The 15922-nt window shown below is 37.3% G+C and overlaps 1 protein-coding gene across 1 annotated transcript in view; it reads right to left on the bottom strand.

Annotated features, from left to right (window-relative positions):
- LOC148950350 (E3 ubiquitin-protein ligase TRIP12-like) overlaps positions 1–15922 on the bottom strand; it is a 117169-nt gene that overhangs the window by 13330 nt on the left and 87917 nt on the right. The window contains exon 6 of the mRNA XM_089091568.1: positions 3256–3427. Coding sequence (XP_088947694.1) covers positions 3256–3427 — 172 coding nt within the window. The remainder of the gene's footprint in view (positions 1–3255; positions 3428–15922) is intronic.

Below are 15922 nucleotides of genomic sequence, written 5' to 3'. Positions count from 1 at the left end.
ATTTTTATGCCAAACGCCTCTAAACGGATCTAACTTACTACTTGGACTATCTGTCTTTGCTTTTTCCTACAATTAGCCATGTCTTGATGCCTTCTGCAAAATACTTGATTTTCAATTCAAGATAAACGATTTTCAATCTGTATTTAGCATTCGGACATACATACAAATTACCGGTTTATATTGGAAGAAGTAGAACAGAGAGCTGTTAACATACGCAAGTCTTGAGGAGAGCTCCAATTTCATGGCAAATATATTTTGTTGTAAAAAGGAAATGTCGCTTACCAGCGACCAACTAGAATCTAGAATAACATTTTATTAGAAAGGAAGTTTGCAGATTCGAAATTTTTAACGATACAAATTAAGCGTCTGGGACATTCTCCAAAGCTAGAAAATAACAAGCATAAATATCTCTTTAGATCAAATTCAACACATTTAATTCCAAACGGGGATATGAGCTGAAATCTCCAACTATGGCTATCTGTACTACAACTAAGATGAGATGGGTTTTATTTTTCAACTAATAATTACATCATAATTAACTGGCACTTACCACATTTTTTAAATAGCATTATCAATTAAACTTAGAAAATGGTAAGAACGTGTGACGCTTTATTAAGCCACTATTGTGGCCTGAGCAGCGTCACACACTCTTTCATCATAAACCAAACTCATTCACTCTTCCTGCTCTTTTCTTACTACTCAATACTATTTAGATTAATGAAAAATTCAAAATCCCAGGAATTCTCTTCTTTATTTAAATTCTTGTTGAAAATTTGGTGTTCGTTACTATTTAAAATGCATCAACATAGCAACCCGAAGCGTAGAGCTAAGATTCGATAAAAAAGCTAGTTTTCTCCACATAATTTGCAAGACGCCAGCCACTTTCCACCGCTAAGAAAACCATCTAGCTAAACCCATGAGGGGCCACTGCATGATTTCCTCCGACCAAGTCACCTCCGTTTATATTTCAACTTCGCCCTTCTTTTGCGAGGATCCTTTCATTCAAGAAATTCAGCAATTTTTTATGGCCTCGATTTTTCCTTTTTAAAAGATGAAGAGCATGAACATTGAGAGTGATAGCAGAACTATAAAGTTCAAAACAATATACATTTTTATATTTTTTTTTTCTAAAAGTGGTTTCAAAATTTTCGGAAGTAAGTGTACAATTAAGTATTGAAACTTATCTTGATTATCAAATTATTAGTGAAAAATTTATCTCTTTTAAATACAACTTTGCAACTAACTGACAAAACAATTCTTAATAACACAAATGTGATTTACTACCAACCGTTCCCAGCCCCCAAGGCTATGTACTTAGCTAAAGTCCACGAGGAAATACATGGATAGAATTCAGAATATAAGCTAATAGTTTTAAAAAATGTACAGAAACATCTTACAAAGGTGATTCTTTTACTATTACTACTACTAATAACAGCTCACTACGGCACGAAGCCGCCTGAGGCTAACACAGCTACGCCAGCTCCTTTTCAATCCTGACTTATTTAAAGTCTCCGCCTTTATACCCTTCAAAAAAGTTCCCATTTCCCTTAAATCCTTCCTTACAACCCCTTCCACCTAATTCAGAAACGACCTGATTATTGTTTGGCCCTAGATGGTTGGTGGAAAAGGCCGATTTCTGACAATCTACGCCTTCATCTGCACAACGAATCCTAGCCATCCTGAACTTTCCTTCATTTTAGCCCTAGAAAACAGGATAGAACCACAATTGTCGTACAGATTGCTATTTGAAATACTCTATCTTTATCCTTACTGTTTGAAATACTTTATCCTGAAGTACGTTAACTCGGAGACAAAATTGATTGTCTCTCTTGTTGGTATTCCAAACACTTTAGTTCGGAGACTAAATTATTTTACTGCTTCAAATTAACAGCAGGACAGCTCAGAAAAAGATAATCATTAGAAAATGTTTAAACTAATTTACCTTTATCTTTTTTCCTTTAAGTCAGAAATAATTACAGGTTCAGATAATACAGGAAAAATATATAGAACAGAAATATACATAAAATAAGTTCAAAATGGACGTTTACAAACACACTTTATTAAAACTATAATTCCTAAAACTAGTTTTTCACAATTACTAGAGCTACAGTTACTAAGTTTACATTATATACTAATGTCCAAAGATTTTGTTGCTGTTTACCTGTCAAACAAAAGAATTTTTCCCCGTTGAACTGTATTTGTACGAAATAAAAAAAAGGATAAAAAACATTTTTCGTACTTCCACAATTTACAAGTCAATTTACTATGTTAAAGAAATATTTAAAATGTGTAAATCAAAAATCTGTATAGCTAAATGTTTACAAAGGATGAGGAGCCTTCAAGCCAGAGGTGGATCCAGGATCTTTTTTTTTTGGGGGGGGGGGTCACAAAAAAGGTTGATCCGATAAATTTGCATTAGGAGCAAGTTTAATTAAAACACAAATTTGCGTTAATTAAGTAAACACTACTTCAGACTATGTTAGGGGGGGTCCCCCCGCCCCCTGGATCCGTCACTGCTTAGGGCGGTGCTACCTATACAGTCAATTTTTCAAGGCTATCCCAAAGTTCACCGAAAGAAAATTGGTCTCTGAAATCTCTTTGAAAATTAAGGTTAACGAAACTTATCAACTTAAATTTCGTGTTAACCTTCGTGTACTTCCGAGCATTAATTTTTGCAAATATTTCGGAGTGACCAATTCTCTAACGGTGAAATTCGGGGAGACCATGAAAACTCAAGAAGCACCACCTTAATGTATAATTTTATAATATATTGCAATCATGGCTGTATCTAGGATTTTTACGGAGGGTGTTCTATAAAAGGATTTTTTTTTCCGGGGGGGGAGGACAAAAACTGTAAAAAACACATTAAAATTAGTTTATATCTATTTTTATTACGTTTTAACGAGTTGGACAAACATTCGGGAGAGGGGGGGCAAACCCCCTAACCCCCCCCCCCCCCCGGATACGGCCTTGATTACAATACAATTTAATCTCGCCCAATAATACTTAGAAAAAGAAATAAAAATGTTCTGGGCCAGAACAGCAAAAGAACATTAATATCTATACAATAGCTTTTTAATACATAAGAGAATTAAAATATAAATTATTTAGACTTGCAATTGCTCTTAAGTCAACATAAAATAAATTGTTCAATTTTGGTGCTATATACCTCTTAACAACTTAGGATCATTCTAATATGAACTTTTCACATGTGAATTCACATTTGAAGTATGCAAGGGCGAAAGGGATACTTACTATCATGCATCATATCTGGGAATAGAGAGGACATTTTGGCTACAAGAGTGTTTCTCAAATTGGATGCTCCCACATTCAAAAGCATTTTCTCTCCTCTATACATCCTTATAATCGAGCCAGAGACCATTTTCGTTTTTGCTTCAGCACTCAACGGTTTAGTTATCTCCGAGAGCTGCAATTAAAAAAAGTAATAATAGTCCTACTGCAAGAAATTCGGTCAATTAAGCTTTTTTCAGTTCTTTTCTTTCCCCTGTAGGCTCTTTCTTTCCAATTTGTGCCTTTAAAGTTGAAAAATATCAAGGATTAATTTAATATTTGCATCATTTCTTAGAAACCTTGCTTCAAAAACTAGCAAGTTCCCCTCGACAGAGCCGCTTGTGATAATTGATCTCCGTCCAAATTAATATAATTTTACGAGACTTGATCAATTCAATTAGATAACAAGTCTTTTCCTTCTCAATTTTAATATCTCTGTCGTATGAACAAAAGAAAAAACCTACTTCCTAGTTAGTATAATTTTACGAGACTTGATCAATTCAATTAGATAACAAGTCTTTTCCTTCTCAATTTTAAAATCTCTGTCGTATGAACAAAAGAAAAAACCTACTTTGAGAAGCCAAAACTGAACAGGTTCAACTTTGGGGGAATCAAAAACCAGTTACAGTTACTCTGTAAGCTCGGCCTGAATCGATCCAGCTCTAAATGGGTACCTGGACAAATCTGGGGGTTGAAAACGGGAAGCGTCAGATGATTCGCCCCCAACCATACATTGAACTCCCGGTCGAAGGTGTCGAATCAGGAGATCGGTACCTGCAGACTATTGGTCAGCACACGATAAAACAGTTTAGATAAACCAGCTGTCCAAACGCAACATCTGACAAGCTCTTTTGTGGAGTGTCTTTCTTCGTAAGGCACTCCTTCCATGGTAATACCTAAATTACGGTAATTCAACGCTCCATGATCTTGCTGTTAACCTCAAACTCCCTTGTTAATCTCTATTATAATCTCTTTTGTTGATAATGTTAATTTCTATTTACTGACTAATGCTGCAAATTCACCCACATGAAAAGCCTGGTCATTACATTATCACATAGTCAACAATTATAAAAGATTTTTGATTTCTATTTTTTAGGCTTTTTCACTCAAATGGAACCAAAATCTTAAGACTTATATTCTAAATTAAAAATCTAAGTAACATTCCATTGTTTCGTTCCTTCTTTATTGTTACGAATAAAATATAGAATTTTATATTTCCAAAATCTCCTGTCTGCTATCGATATCGATCAACTATCGTACACTTCAAAATTTAATTCGTTAACTTTCTTTTCGTTTGTTACCTGGAAATTCTTTATTACAATGAGACAATAAGGAGAGTTGAAGAAAAATAATTTCTTTTAAATCGAAATGATTATATCAGGATTCAGAGATGCCCAAAGGCAAGAATCTACTTCAGGGGCTTGGGGAGGGGGCACACATTCAAAAGATTATAATATGGCAGACTGCTATGGAAAATATATATGAAATCACAGGAAACATTATAATAACGTCAAAATTTCGAAAGGACAGGCCCAAAGGTAACCCTTCTCCCCCCCCTTTGTTATGTGCCTGTAATCGTACTTCACTTAGGGCGATGATATACAAAATCGGAATGTTTACACACACACCAAATTCAGAGGAGTTAAAAAAGTACAGTAGACCTTGTTATAATTAAATAAAAAAAACAAGTTTTTTAAACTGAAAGTAAGGAGCGACCTTAAAACTTAAAACGAACATAAATTATTCTGTATATGAAAGAGACTGTTCCCTCCTCACCGCTTCGCTCTTTGCGCTAAATTTGTTTAATGTTTTAAAAAATAAAGTTGTGAGACAGAGTCAAACTTTAGCGTAAAGTGCGTGGCGTTGCGGAGGGGACAGTCTCTTTCATGTACAGAATAATTTCTGTTCGTTTTATGTTTTAATGTCGCTCCTTACTTTCAGTTTAAAAAACTTGTTTTTTTTATTTAATTTTTGAACGTTTTTGAATAAATGCAGGTTTTGATCTTGGCTCACCGTACATGAATAATTAAAACAAAATTTTCATATTAATTTACTTTTATTTAGTTAAATGGCTTTCTCGAAACTTGTTTAATTTTATTTATGAACGTTTTTATTAGTAATAAATATACGAAACTTACGAATTAACTTACGTAACGAACTTCTATATTCATATATTTTTAATACATTTATGAGGGGGTTCGCCCACTAGTCAATACCTTGCTCTTTAAGCGAAACTTCAAATTTTGTTCCAATTCTTTAGAAATGACCGCTTAATCACAAAGGCCGTTAATTAGAATAAATAGCTCTTATGAAAGTACTAAAAAATTTTTGGCTTAAAGAGCGAGGCATTGACTACGGGGTGAACCCAATTATATATGTAATATTTTCTGTTCGTTTAAAGTTTCGATGTTGCTGCTGTTGTAGTTGAAATACTTGTTTTTTTATATTAAATTTATGATCTTTTTTTAAATAATGCTGGGAAGTCCGGCGTCCCCTTCATAGCAATGTCCCTTCCCCCATGAAAACTTCCTTCATGGAAAGATCCTCCCACATAACCCCTGACCCCCCCCCACTACCAGGAAAAATATCCCCTGAAAACGTCTGTATACTTCCAAATAACCAATACTATATGTTAACATTGGGTAAAGTTCATAACTTTCAGCCCTCCCCCCGGGAAGTTCGGGGGATTAAGTCATCCTAAAAGACATACTTATAATATTTTCGAACATGTTGAACAAAATGGCTATCTCAAAATTTTGATCAGGTGACTTTGGGAAAACAATGAGCGTGGGAGGGGTCTAATTGCCCTCCATTTTTTTGGTCACTTAAAAGAGGCACTAGAACTTTCAATTTCCATTCCAATGAGCCCTTCCACGATATTCTAGGACAACTGGGTTGATACGATCACCCCTGGGAAAAAAAAAACAAATAAACAAACAAGCAAACAAATAAACACGCACCCGTGATCTTTCTTCTGGCAAAAAATGCAAAATTCCACATTTTTGTAGATGGGAGCTTGAAACCTCTACAGTAGGGTTATCTAATACGTGGAATATGATGGTGTGATTTTCATTAAGATTCTATAACTTTTAGGGGGTTTTCCCCCCTTTTTTCGAAAATCAGCCATATTTTCTCATGCTTCTAACTTTGGATAGGTAGCACTAAACTTGGTGAAACGTATAAATTTGAAATCAGCATTAAAATGTAATTCTTTCGATGTATTTATTGGTATCAAAATACCGTTTTCTAGAGTTTCGGTTGCCATTGAGCCGGGTCGCTCCTTATTTACAGTTCGTTACCACGAACTGTTTGAAAAGCTTGTTTGTTCGACTTCCGACGCAAACATAGCAGTCATTTCCATCACACATAACGATAATTAAGCTTGTTAAAAAGAAAAAAAAATCTCTGATAAAGCGAATAATAAATAACTTATCCAAAATTAATCTTTTTGTAGGTGCCTAGGGTAACAAAAATTGTCTTCCGGACATACTGTTCTTAAAATTTTAAAGAATATTTTAAAGAAAGTGGTTTAGCTAAGTGAGTGAAACTTTCAGAAATTTATATTGAAGTAGGCTGTACAAAAATGTGGTTCAATTCCGCTTTCTAGGGCTATAATGAAAGAAAGGTTGAGATGGCTAGGGCACGTTCTACGGATGAAAGATGACAGATTGCCGAAGATTGTCCTTTTCGGCCAACCGTCTAGGGCTAAACAGAGAGCAGGTCGTCCTCAGCTGGGGTGAGAGGATGTCGTAAAGAAAGACTTAAGGATCAAGGAAACTTCCTGGGAGGGTGTAAAGAGGGAGGTTTTGAATAGATTGAGATGGAGGAGGAGCATGTGTAGCTCCGGTGGCCTCAAGCGGCATGGTGCTATGGTGAGTCGTTAGTAGTAGTAGTGGTATATTGAACTACAGACATTACCGGAAATTTTCGTTTAAAATATATAAAAACTTTCTTTCACTTTCTTTAAAATATAAAAGGGGCTTTGTTTAAATATGGGATAGATACGGTGTGTACAAAAGCGAGAAGAACTTTTTTTTCACTTTTGCTAAACTATGAATGTTTTTGTTACTTTGACACGCATGCCCATCTCCGTCCATATCTATTTTTCCGATAAATGACTTATCAGATATCCCCTAAGAGCAAAACCAGATCTTTTTTGGAAGAACTGGAGCATGTGATTTTAATGAAAGCCTGAATAACGAATTCAGCAACACAAAATGAAGTAACTGTCACTTTTTGCTAAGTCGCTTGGATACTATATGCTCAATGAGTGAACCTTATGCTAGAACAAGTAATTCTATAAATGATTTCAGTAACTAAAGCAAGAAATTTCATAAATAATTGAATTCTGCGTCTTCTTGGAGATCCCGGTGATAATATACCCTTAGGGTTTCTTTTCTGTGTGACAAAGTTGAAAAAATATTAGGGAGGGAAGTCCAAGTGCAGTAGGCTTGCATTTATTACCCCATTGTAATAGAAACTCAAGTTGACCTTCTTTTGTACCATCACTAGACAAATACATTTTCTTTTGTCAGGCATACTGTGTACAAACCTAAAATACAGAAGGTACCTGGTTAGAAGATGCAGCCACCCGCAGAACTTATGTCTTTTATATGGTTGTTTAGTTGTTTTTTTTTTTTTATATATGTAGCTGTATTATTTTTTTTGTGAAGTAAAATAAAAATGTCTGTCAGTGTTTAGAAAGAAAAGTAAAAAAAGGCAAATATTAACTTTGAAACTGTAAAATTTTCTGAAGGAAATAAAGAATGAGATTAAAACTTAAACGAACAACACTATTTATATAGCTAAGGCTTTGACTCAATTTTGCATTCACAACCATTAGTTGCTTTGTTAAATAGCGGAACTAGCGACTTTATTTGTGCGTGCCTTTAGAATTGGTACCAGAATTCAATAGTCAGGGTCCGTTCTCGTCACGGTTTGACAAGTCCCATTCCTGTAAAGCGTGAGGTAAATCAGCGCTCAGTTTTAAGTACATTAATATTCAACAACGAACTTAGAACTGCGACCAGAAGTATCTTGACTTACTTTGACTTATGTCTCCTGCCGGGCGCTGCTCGGCGTAGAGAGTGACGTCTGCCTCCTCCATCCACTTCGGTCTATGGCAAGCGTTTGCACATCGCTCAACCTGATATTTGCCATCGCCAGGAACTCGGACAGGCTGTCAGACCATCGTTTCTTCGGTCGGCCGCGAGGTCGCTCCCAACCGGCTTTGACAGGGTCGAAGGCATGGATCGTTTTCGCAGGTATGTGTGGAGGCATTCGAAGTAGGTGTCCGAACCATCGTAGTGTTCGCTCGGCTGCTTGGGTCGAAAACCGAGACTGCTTGGTGAGCTGCAGCAGCTTCTCATTGCTGACAAAGTCGAACCATCGTAGACCTTCGATCCTCCCCAGGCTCTTCGACTGAAAGACATCAATTGCCTTGAGGGTTGCGGCTGAAGCTTTCCACGTCTCAGCTCCATAGAGCATCACAGAGCTGACGAGGGCATTGAAAATCCGCAGCTTCGTTGTGCGACTGATGTTCGGTTTTCGCCAGAGGTGACGGTTCAGTCTGCCCATGGCAGAAGACGCTTTGGATATTCTCGCTTGTAGTTCAGAAAGAAGCAAGCCATCTGAAGAAATTATGGAGCCCAGGTAGGTGAACCTTTGGACAACTTCGATGCTAGTGGTGCTATCCAGGCTAACTGAAGGATTGGCAGCAGGAGAGGATGGGTCAATGGCCATAATTTTCGTTTTAGTCCAGTTTATCTGCAGTCCTACTTTTGCAGCCTCTTCTCGTTGGATTCGAAGCGCTTCCAGCAACTGCTCCATGGAGTCCGCCAGAATGGCCAAGTCATCGGCAAAATCAGCATCTGTAATAACGATATCCGAACTTGAGTCCAAAGCTGAGACGTGAAGTAGTCCTTGTCATAACGTAGTCTATGATGACATTGAAGAGCTCTGGGGCAACTGCACATCCTTGGCGCACTCCAGTCGTGATTTGGAAGAACGGGCTGCGGCGGCCGTTCACTTGAACACAGCTCTCCGCCCCATGGTGTAGAGCTTTGAAGAGTCTGCAGTATTTCTCAGGGAGGCCTGTCGATTCTAGAATCCGCCAAAGAGCTTCTCGGTCCACTGAGTCGAACGCAGCACGGAAGTCGACGAAGGTAAAAAAAGATTTTTTGTCGGAGCTCCGTGGCTTTTTCTATGATTTGTCGGATCGTAAAAATCTGCTCGATGGTTGAACGGTCCGACAAGAAACCAGCTTGCTCCGGTCGCCGGATTTTACGAATGATATTTCGACATCGATCTAGCAGGACCATTGAGAAAAGTTTTCCCGAAACAGACAGTAGGGTTATTCCACGGTAGTTCAAGCAGTCGCTTCTAGAACCTTTCTTCTTCCATAAAGGGATAATGACACCCTTCCGCCAATCTTCGGGAATTATCTCGGTTTGCCAAATTGTAGAGAACAGGGTGTGGAGAAACAGGAGCATAACAGGACCTGCATATATTAGCAGCTCCGCACTCAGGCCACAGATCCCGGCAGCTTTATTGTTCTTGAGCCTTTTTACTGCATTTCCAATTTCTGATGGGCTGAAAGGCTCGTCTGGAGGAGCATCTGTTTCGGATCTTGGACTGCCAGGTTGGCTGGGACTATCAGTAGGAGGCATAGACGGGCTAGTGTTGTTCAGGAGTGAGCAGAAGTGGTCCTTCCACCGCTCGAGACAAGAACCCTCATCAGAGAGAAGGGTCCCATCCCTGGATAGGACGGGTCCCAATGCTGGTGTTTTATTTTCTGTGAGATTGCGGAGGTGCTTGAACAGGCTACCCATGTCTTTCTTTTTTGCTGCTAGTTCGATTTCATCGGCTTTCCTTGCAACAAACTGAGTTCGGTCTCGGTAAATAAGTCTGTTCTGCACTCCATTGAGCCTTCGATAGGTGGCCATGCTTCCGGGCTCTGCTGATCTGTAAGTTCTGCAGTTCTTCAGCGATGATCTCCAGCGTTTAGAAATAATGACGTAGTCAATCATCTTCTTTGTGCAACCGTCGTTACTATACCACATGTACTGGTGGATAGTCTTACGTTGAAAGTAGGTGTTTGCGATCAAAAGTTCATGGGATCGGCACAGTTTGAGTAGGCGAAGGCCGTTATTGTTCAGTGGGTCGGGGGATACAGGTCCAATTGTGCCACGCCAAACACCCATATCATCTCGCACTGTAGCATTGAAGTCACCGAGAAGAACAGTGACATCGTGGGGGGAAACTGTTGACAGACATCTGGACAGAGCAGAGTAGAATTCTTCCTTGGTTACGTCGTCGGAATCGTTGGTCGGGGCATAGCATACAAAAATTGTCATATTGCCATGCTTGTGCCCAAAGCGGGCCTTCATTATTCTGTCCGATACAGCTTCGTGCAAGAGTAAGGTCTTTCTTGCAAGGCCGTTTAGTGCGAGGCCAACACCATTTCTTCTCATGCTCCCTCCAGACCAGACTAACGAGTGATTATCGCCTATTCGCTCTTCTCCACTTCCAGTAAGACGGGTTTCTGTGAGACCTGCAATCGCCACTTTATTCTAACGAAGTTCTTGAGAAAGTAGGTTCTTTGATGCAGGTGCATTCAGGGTCAAAACATTCCAGGTGGCTATTCGAAGCCCCCTTTTGTCTAGAAGGTTCAGTCTGTCAGTCTTTCTGACGTCGTCAGCATGTCCGTTGACGCGCGTAGGTCGAGATCTTAAAAGGAGGTCCGGATCCGAGGCTATGTAGTCACTTTGCGTAGCATTTGATTTTCAGGTGGAGGGTCGTTAGCCCAACCGACCCTAGGCCTGGAATCTGATTAGAGCTAGGTTTAACCTAGATACTGATATTCCCGGGGTGGGCTCCACCCGCCACAAGAGGTTGCAGCAACCCTGATCGGAGTGTTTAGTTAGTGGATGACCCCATATCCAGAGGCACGTGGTCAGCAGACAAGGTCTGTATCGGACGAACTCCATTCGCCTCCAAGTATCCCACCCTATATTATTGATGGTCATGTTGATATGAATCACCTGTCGTATGCAGAGAACATACTTCCCGCTGAAAAAACCTCTCTTCAATGGAAAGGGATTTTGAGGCTCTTTAGGCTAGTTTGTCTGGTTTGTCTTCGAACAGTCAAAAGACCAAATTTTTTATAGTAAACCCGAACGAAAAGACACAATCAAAGTCCTTTAAAGTAGGTTCAATCCCTCTTCCTAAGTCTAATCCACTCAGGTACTTAGGTGCTCCTTTGGGGTTATTGATAACAGCGACACGCACTCTGGTTATTAATGAGTTGAAACAGAAACTTCGCGAAACATACGGTTTTCTAGCAAAAGTTAAAGGGCAGTTTGACAAGCATACATTAGGAAAGCTCTACAACTCTATGTTTGCACCGCAAGTGTTTTCTCTAACTCCATTTTTGAAACTTTTTTCGTCAAGAGAAAAGAAACAAATTAGGGTCCATTTTACCGTATTTACTAAATTTTTTATTGGGATCCCTCTATGGTTCCGTAACTCATATATTAGTAAAAAATACCAAGTCTTTGATATATGTGAAAAGATGGAAGAATTATCGGCTTGATTTGAGGACCGTTGTAAGAGAATATCAGACTTTCCGCTTAACCATCTGCTATATACGGTGGATTAGACATTTAGTCCCCCGTCTGAACAGTGTTTTACGTTTTAGTTGTTTTTCTCGTCCGTGATAAATGTTACTTTGCCATATAGTTGATGATTTTTCGTGTTTTGTTCTTTTCTCTTTATTGCTCCTCTAGTCCATTATGGTTTTAACGTAGCAAAAGAGGGTAACAAATATATATTTTTTATTTAAATTGTCAAGGGATTGGAAGTTCATACCAATTTCTGAATGAGTTATGTCTGCAATCAACCCCTCATGTTTTAGCTTTAACCGAGACTTGGTTGAAGAACCATAGTTCTTCTCTGTTAGAGATTGGTAATTATAAGCTGTATATTCAAAATAGAGAGATGCATCAACATGGCGGTTTAGCAATGTACGTGCGTAATGATTTTGAGGTTAAGGTGAGAGATGATATTAGAGTTAATCGAGAAATGGTGTTTGAAAGTATGGTGCTAGAATTACAGTGTCTTAATTTTAAGTGTTTTATGATCGTCGTTTATAGACCCCCATCGTGTAATATAGATGAGTTTAGCTCACTTTTAGAAGAGCAATTGGATAAGTTACCAATTTCAACTAGACCTTGTTTTATTTGTGGTGATTTCAATTTGTATTTAAGAACAATGAATAGTAACCTTAGAGTTAGGGAGTATCTAAACACTATGCTAAGTTATGGACAGCCTTCTATTAATATATGTACAAGAGTGAGCCATGATTCTGCTACGTTGATTGATAACGTTTCCTTAAATACTGGATATAGTAGTGCGAGTGTTATTGTAAATGACCATTTCGGTCTGTTGGTATCTAATCCTTCTCTTTTGAACCGGCCAAGATCAGAGCGTTCTGAAGTACCGAAAAATTGTTTTCCTGTTATTAATGTGCCGAAGTTAAAAAATGAGCTTGGAGAAAAAAATTGTGATTTTTTATATAGTAATGATATGGACGTGAATGATAAATTTACACTTTGGTATTCGATGATTAAGGATACGGTAGTTGCTTGTAGTCAAGTTAGGAAGAAACGTAAATATTTTGATTCGCCGAAAAAGCCTTGGGTTACAAAGAGTATTCTAGTTTCTCTAGCTAGGCGACAGCAATTGTATAAAAAGTCCGCATTAAGTAATAATATTAGCGATGTAAATATTTATAAGGCGTATAGTAATAAGATGAATAGTATACTTCGTAAAGCTAAGTTAGATTACCTGAGGGATAGTTTTAAAAAAGCGGAGGGTAACCCGAGAAAGACTTGGAATGTTATAAAATCTGTTATTAAACCGAATAAGCCAGAAATTGTTTGTAGTCTTGTTGATGGTGAAACTATTCGCTAAACTACTGAATTTATGTGTGAGCACTTTTCTAATGTAGGGGGCCGGTTAGCGTCGTCTGTTGAGCAGCATGCAAATGATGGTGATTTTACTCAGTTTTTGCCTGAAAGTAGTGACGTTTCTATGTATTTGCGACCGGTTACTGAACAAGAATTGTGGTGTGGTAAATGGTATGCGAAACAGTGCATCCGGGTCAGACTTTATTTCAACAAATGTTTTCAAGTCAATTTTTCATATGATATCACAACAAATTTTGTACTTGATTAATACTAGTTTTAAATGTGGTATATATCCGGAGTGTCTTAAAAGTGTCAGAGTAATACCTTTATTTAAAGGGGGTGATAGGAAAAACGTTAATCATTATCGACCGATATCCCTCCTTTCTGTTATATCTAGGCTAGTTGAAAAACTTTTTAATTCTAGAGTATCTGAGTTTTTGGAGAATATTTTCTTTTTCCATTCTAATCAGTTCGGTTTTCGTAAGGGGATGTCTACAGAACAGGCAGTTTTATTTTTGACAACGTTTGTGCATGATGCTTTGGACCAAGGTTTTAAGGTGGCGTCTATTTTTTTAGATATTGTTAAAGCGTTCGATTCAGTTGACCATGAAATTTAAATTATGAAGCTTGAAAATTGTGGAATTAGAGGAAATGCGTTGAAATTGTTTGAAACTTTTTTGAGAGGTACGACCCAGTGCGTTGAAATTTCCAATGTGAGATCTGGTGAAAGAATGGTTGATTATGGTGTTCCAAAGGGTTCTGTTTTAGGTCCGCTTTTATTCTTGGTTTATATTAACGACTTACGATTTTCTGTTTTGGATTTGTTAGATAATGCACATTCTAATTGTAGGGTGATTATTCCTAATTTTGAAGATGATACCCATTTTACTGCTGCAGCAAAGACTGAATCTGATTTAATAGAGATAATTAGAAGAGGTATGTTAGGTATAGATAAGTGGATGAGAGTGAATAAGCTTTTGTTCAGCCATAGTAAATCAGGTTTAATTATGTATGGTAGATCATCAAATTTTTACCCTTGGATTGTTGATATGCAAATGGAGAATTATGTAATTAAGCGTACAAATACTATACGATACCTCGGTGTTATTGTGGATGAATGCCTTAGTTTTAAAAATCATGTTTCTTTTATTATTAGTAAGATTGCAAGAAATGTTGGACTGATGAGAAAGTTAAAAAATATTTTCCAGGATTCTGTTTTGAGATTGATTTATTTTTCGTTAGTCCACCCGTATTTAATATATTGCGTGAGTAAAGGGTCTAGCACATTTTCAGTGCATCTGCAGCAGTTACGTGTGATACAAAATATGGCACTGCGAGTGTTGTCTGGAGATTTTCGGAGAACGTCGGTGAGATCCCAATATGTACAGTTAAATATTATCCCTGTGTCAGGTCTTGGAAAATTTTACCATGGTTTATTTATGTTTAAATATTTTTCTAATTTGGTTTCCAAGTGTTTTTTAAATTTATTTATTTACGGTGATGATGTACACAATTATCCTACTCGTCATGATAGAGATATACGGACACCTCAAGTTGCTAGTACTAGATCGCTATTTTCAATACGTCATGTGGGGCCAGTTGTCTGGAATAATTTGCCTGTTTCTTTAAAAAGGTCAACGAATTTATGTGAGTTCTGTCGTGACCTTAAAACCCTTTGTCTCCATAGATATGATTTTGTTTAAAGGGCAGTATAGTTGAGTCACTCTCAGGTTTGCCCGGAACCCGTTTTTTCCTATATATTTCCTATATATTTTTATTTAAGGGATGGCAGCGAGAAATTTTGGAGTATTGTGATGTGAAGTATTGATAATTGGTTGTTGCGATCAGGAGCCGAGTGAGTGTAGGATTTTCATTTTTTCTTCTTTTCTTTCTTTCTGCTTTTTCTCTTTTTTTTCGCTAGTATGTTATTATAGTGTTAATTTTAAGAGGGTAAATACTTCCGAACAAGTGTTAGCTTATGGAAGGTCAGTTTTTTTTTTTTTTTGTGTTGTGTTGTTTTTGGAATAAACCCTTATCTAATCTATACATATATATATATATATATATATATATATATATATATATATATATATATATATATATATATATATATATATATATATATATATATATATATATATATATATATATATATACTAAGTAGAGCCCTAAGATTGCAGAGTTGTCAACGTCGCCGTGACGATACTAGTTATTAATAGCAAAAAAAGCCTGTAATGTTTCATCTCGTTCTTTTTTATTGTATATTTTATGAGCCATAGGATTCATTCCAGGATTCATTCTTGAGTAGATCGACGGGTCCTGTATTTTGGTGTTGATTCAAGTTTCCACTTGTTTGTCTTTTTTTCGTTAGACATGTTGGTACTGTATGATCGTTCACTATTTGCGTTTTTTTCTCTTTGTTTGTGCTCCTCTAGTGCATTTTTATAATGTATCGAAAGAGGGAAAAAATAAATTATTATTATTATTGGTTCGCAGTCTATTCTACATGTATCTATAAAACTAGCCCAGATTTTATCTACAGTCCTAGCACTGGTCAAACACTTCCACTTCAGGTTTGTCCACAGAATAATAACGTACAAGTCACATCAAATTAAGTGAATTCAAATTGCATACTAAAATGAGTTATTTTTTTACAGTTAAAA

Source organism: Artemia sp. Qi Xiang Cuo, chromosome 7, assembly GCF_049724085.1.
Source record: "Artemia sp. Qi Xiang Cuo chromosome 7, ASM4972408v1, whole genome shotgun sequence".
NCBI lineage: Eukaryota > Metazoa > Arthropoda > Branchiopoda > Anostraca > Artemiidae > Artemia > Artemia sp. Qi Xiang Cuo.
The sequence above is the reverse complement of the archived record's forward strand: the minus strand, read 5'-3'. Positions and strand labels throughout refer to the sequence as shown.